A 3150-nucleotide genomic window follows, 5' to 3' on the forward strand; every position below is an offset into this window, starting at 1 on the left:
CATTGCCGAACTGTCACTCACTTTATTTTCTGAAATGGAGTCTATGAATGTGAAACCCAACACCTTTTCTTTCAACCAACTTATGAGTGTCTTGCTGAAGTGCGGTGACGACAGGATATTTGGTGTCTATCGCACCATGCGTGAACGGTACAAGGTCCAAAAAGAGGAAATTGAAGTGCAGATCAAGCGCGAAGCAAAGAAGAAGCGAGCGATAAGGATGCGGACCAGTGAAGAACCAGAAATTCTACAGGAGGGCGTAATGGATAGTTGCAGCACAAGTCCCACGGAGGCCCCATTAACGCTCGAGGAGATGATGGGTATGGAGGACGTGAAGAAGCCTGCACGCATTGCGGCACGTCAAATCCGACCTAACCTTGATACTTACCGCATTATTCTTTGTGCTTGTCTCCAAATGGATTTGGCATCAAGATATAACGTCTTTTACGACAAGATGCGAGCGGAGGGTCTTGTGCCTGACCACGATATGGCTATTCTCATGGAATCGATTTGTGAAGCCAACGGAGACAAGGCACTGGCGCTTCAAATACTTGAGGAGGCGAAAAGGAATGGTGTGGTGATTGATGTGACATTGTTCAATGGCTATCTAAATGTCCTTGCCTCACTGGGAGATGCGGAATTAGTAGGCATTGTGGAAGTGATGCAACTTGGCATTATCTCGTTTAATGTGCGCCCCGATGTAGAAACATACAACACAATGCTCCGTGGCTATCTTTGCATGAATAAATATGACGAGGTGGAAAAATTATTTTCTTCCATGTATTTATCGTACTCTCAGGTGACATGTAACGCAGAGACTTTTTGCTGGGTGCTGCGGGCGTACCGCGAGAAGCGTGACACAGAAGCAGCCACACAATTGCTGGAATCAATGCGACGGCGCAATATTTCTATCACGATTCAACATTACCATGAATTAATGCGGGTATACTTGGAGGCGGATGATCCACGCGTTGAAGATGTCTTTTGGTCGCTTAGAAATTCCAGGGATAAATCGCAGCCGGGGGCTGATGCCGAATGTTTTTTTCTTTTGCTGAAGCACTACTTACGACAAGAAAAATATGTGGAACTTGAGAGGCTTTTTACAGAATTAAGAGCAGATTTAGACGTGGAAGCGGATGCTGGATGTTATAGCGTTATGCTGGAGATGTTTTTTGTCCAAAAGAGAGTTACGGAAGCCAGAGCGCTCTTTACGGATATTCGCATGAAGTGTGTTCCGCCGTCGACAAGAATATACAATGCGCTTTTGCGAATCTTTGTATCCGAAGGCGATGCAGCCATGTATGACGTTCTGGATGACATGAAGACGAACCACATTGCGCCAGCGGCCAATACTCTTGGTATTCTATTGGAGTATGCTGAAGGTAGGCGTCTTGTTTCGACAGCCGTTGAGCAAAAGATATTTTGGAACCCTGCAGAATTATTGGTAGGGCTTTGAATGGCTTGAGGAGGGAATAAAAGGCTCATGTAGACTGCAAAGATGAATGCTTATATATCTTTGTTTCTTTTTTTTTTTTTTATTAGACCGCTCGTGAAGTTTGTATTTGTTTTTTTTTTACATTTTTTTTTTGTCTTTTTTCTCCTTTTTGTTTTTTTGTTGAAGCACGTGGTGGGTGGAAGGGCAATACACGGATTTTGTTAACAAAATGCTTCGGCGATCGGGGCCATCGTTTCGTCGCCGTACGGTGACGGAGAAGGCGGTGCAGACGGAGGTCTCGTTCCCTTTTGAGTGCGTAGACACCAACAAGCACTACGAAGAACTTGCCAGCGAACAATTCCAGGACCTCTGCAGACTGCGCGATTTGATTCGGGAGGCGATGAAGGAGGTTGCATGCTCTGTGTACGACGTTGTTGCCTTCAAAGATATCCTCTTCAAGATTGAGGATGAGCTGCCCTCCAAATTGCCAGTGACGGATATTTTGTTGCTGTCATCGAAATTGTTTCGTCGCACGTCGGGATTGGGCCATTTGCTTGCGTGCCTCTTTGCGGTGATGTTTGCAGAGGAGCACGCGGACGAAAATTTCCACTTCACGGAGATTCGAGTTTTGCGTCGCGAACTGCTAGATGTCAAGCAGCAGTTTGCCCGGGCGGAAAAGGAACGGGCGCGACTGCAGCACATGCTTGACGATGTTGGTAGAGTCGCCATGAATCATAGCCGTGCCGTGGAATTACTGGAGACGCGAAATACGGCACTGCAAATGCAAACAAGCGGGTTAGAGGATCAGATGGCGTTGCTTTTCTCACAGGTCAATAGAGACTTACATCGCCAGTGCAAGGACGCCTACGAAAAGGTCACGAATGAAATTGATTCGCAGGATCGTATGGGCCTGACCCGGGTAACATTTCGCCAGACGATGGATTCCCTTAGTGATCAGCTACGACATTCCCGGAGCCTTATCAACGATGTGAGGGAGCTTGTCATGAGCTGTGCGCAGGGTAGTTCGGGGGGTGGTAGGAATGTGGATGCGCAGATATCGAAGGAACCGAGTATCCGCTTTAAGCTGAAGCAGGTAGAAAATAATTTCCAACAGCTCGTAGGCCGTTTTTCTTCCGTGAAGGGTGTGGTGGCGGAAACAGCTCAAGAGCTCATGAATGCGTTACAAGAACGTAAAAATATTCTCTACCTCTCGCTGCAACACATTCGACTGTATGACATTCAAAATTCGAGGATGCGTCAGAGCAAAGCCATCGTTGTGACAATGAGGAAGAAAATGGAGGAACTTCTTAAGCGAATTTCCCTGACATTTCCCCCCGGTGCAGTCACCTTCGTTGATCGCATTGGTCGTATTTCCACCCAGCAATGGCAAGTGGGCCAGACGTTAGCGACACTCCGTCAGCAAAAGAATGCGGACCAACCAACTGAGGAAACGGCTTCAGATGTTGGTAAAGCAAAGAATTTTAGTCCTGGAATACTTTCATCAAATGAGGTGTGTACACTGCAAGAGGGCCAAAGAGGAAGTGAGCCGTTGGATGACGAGTTGTACGGTACGTCGGATGTCACCAAAATACCCTTTCAGACGGTTTATAACCTCGTGGATGTAATAAAGCAGGCGGGAGAACTCCATGGAGAGTCTGAACAACGTCTTGAACTTTGAGAGTGAAAATCACGCCTTTCTCAAACTCTCACACTATCGT

General features: G+C 46.8%; 1 protein-coding gene and 1 pseudogene across 1 annotated transcript, besides 2 other annotated features; both read left to right on the plus strand.

Moving 5' to 3' along the window:
- On the plus strand, positions 1 to 1453 carry Tc00.1047053509491.10 (hypothetical protein, conserved; the record flags this gene model as incomplete). Its single annotated transcript, XM_797812.1, has 1 exon — positions 1 to 1453. A coding segment is annotated over one exon (1453 nt), but the record flags the coding sequence as incomplete, so codon positions are not given.
- Positions 1 to 3150: a sequence feature (heterozygous, Esmeraldo-like haplotype).
- Positions 1559 to 1611: a sequence feature (T-rich).
- On the plus strand, positions 1662 to 3150 carry Tc00.1047053509491.20 (annotated as a pseudogene; the record flags this gene model as incomplete).

Source organism: Trypanosoma cruzi, genomic scaffold, assembly GCF_000209065.1.
Source record: "Trypanosoma cruzi strain CL Brener 1047053516003 genomic scaffold, whole genome shotgun sequence".
Taxonomy (NCBI): domain Eukaryota; phylum Euglenozoa; class Kinetoplastea; order Trypanosomatida; family Trypanosomatidae; genus Trypanosoma; species Trypanosoma cruzi.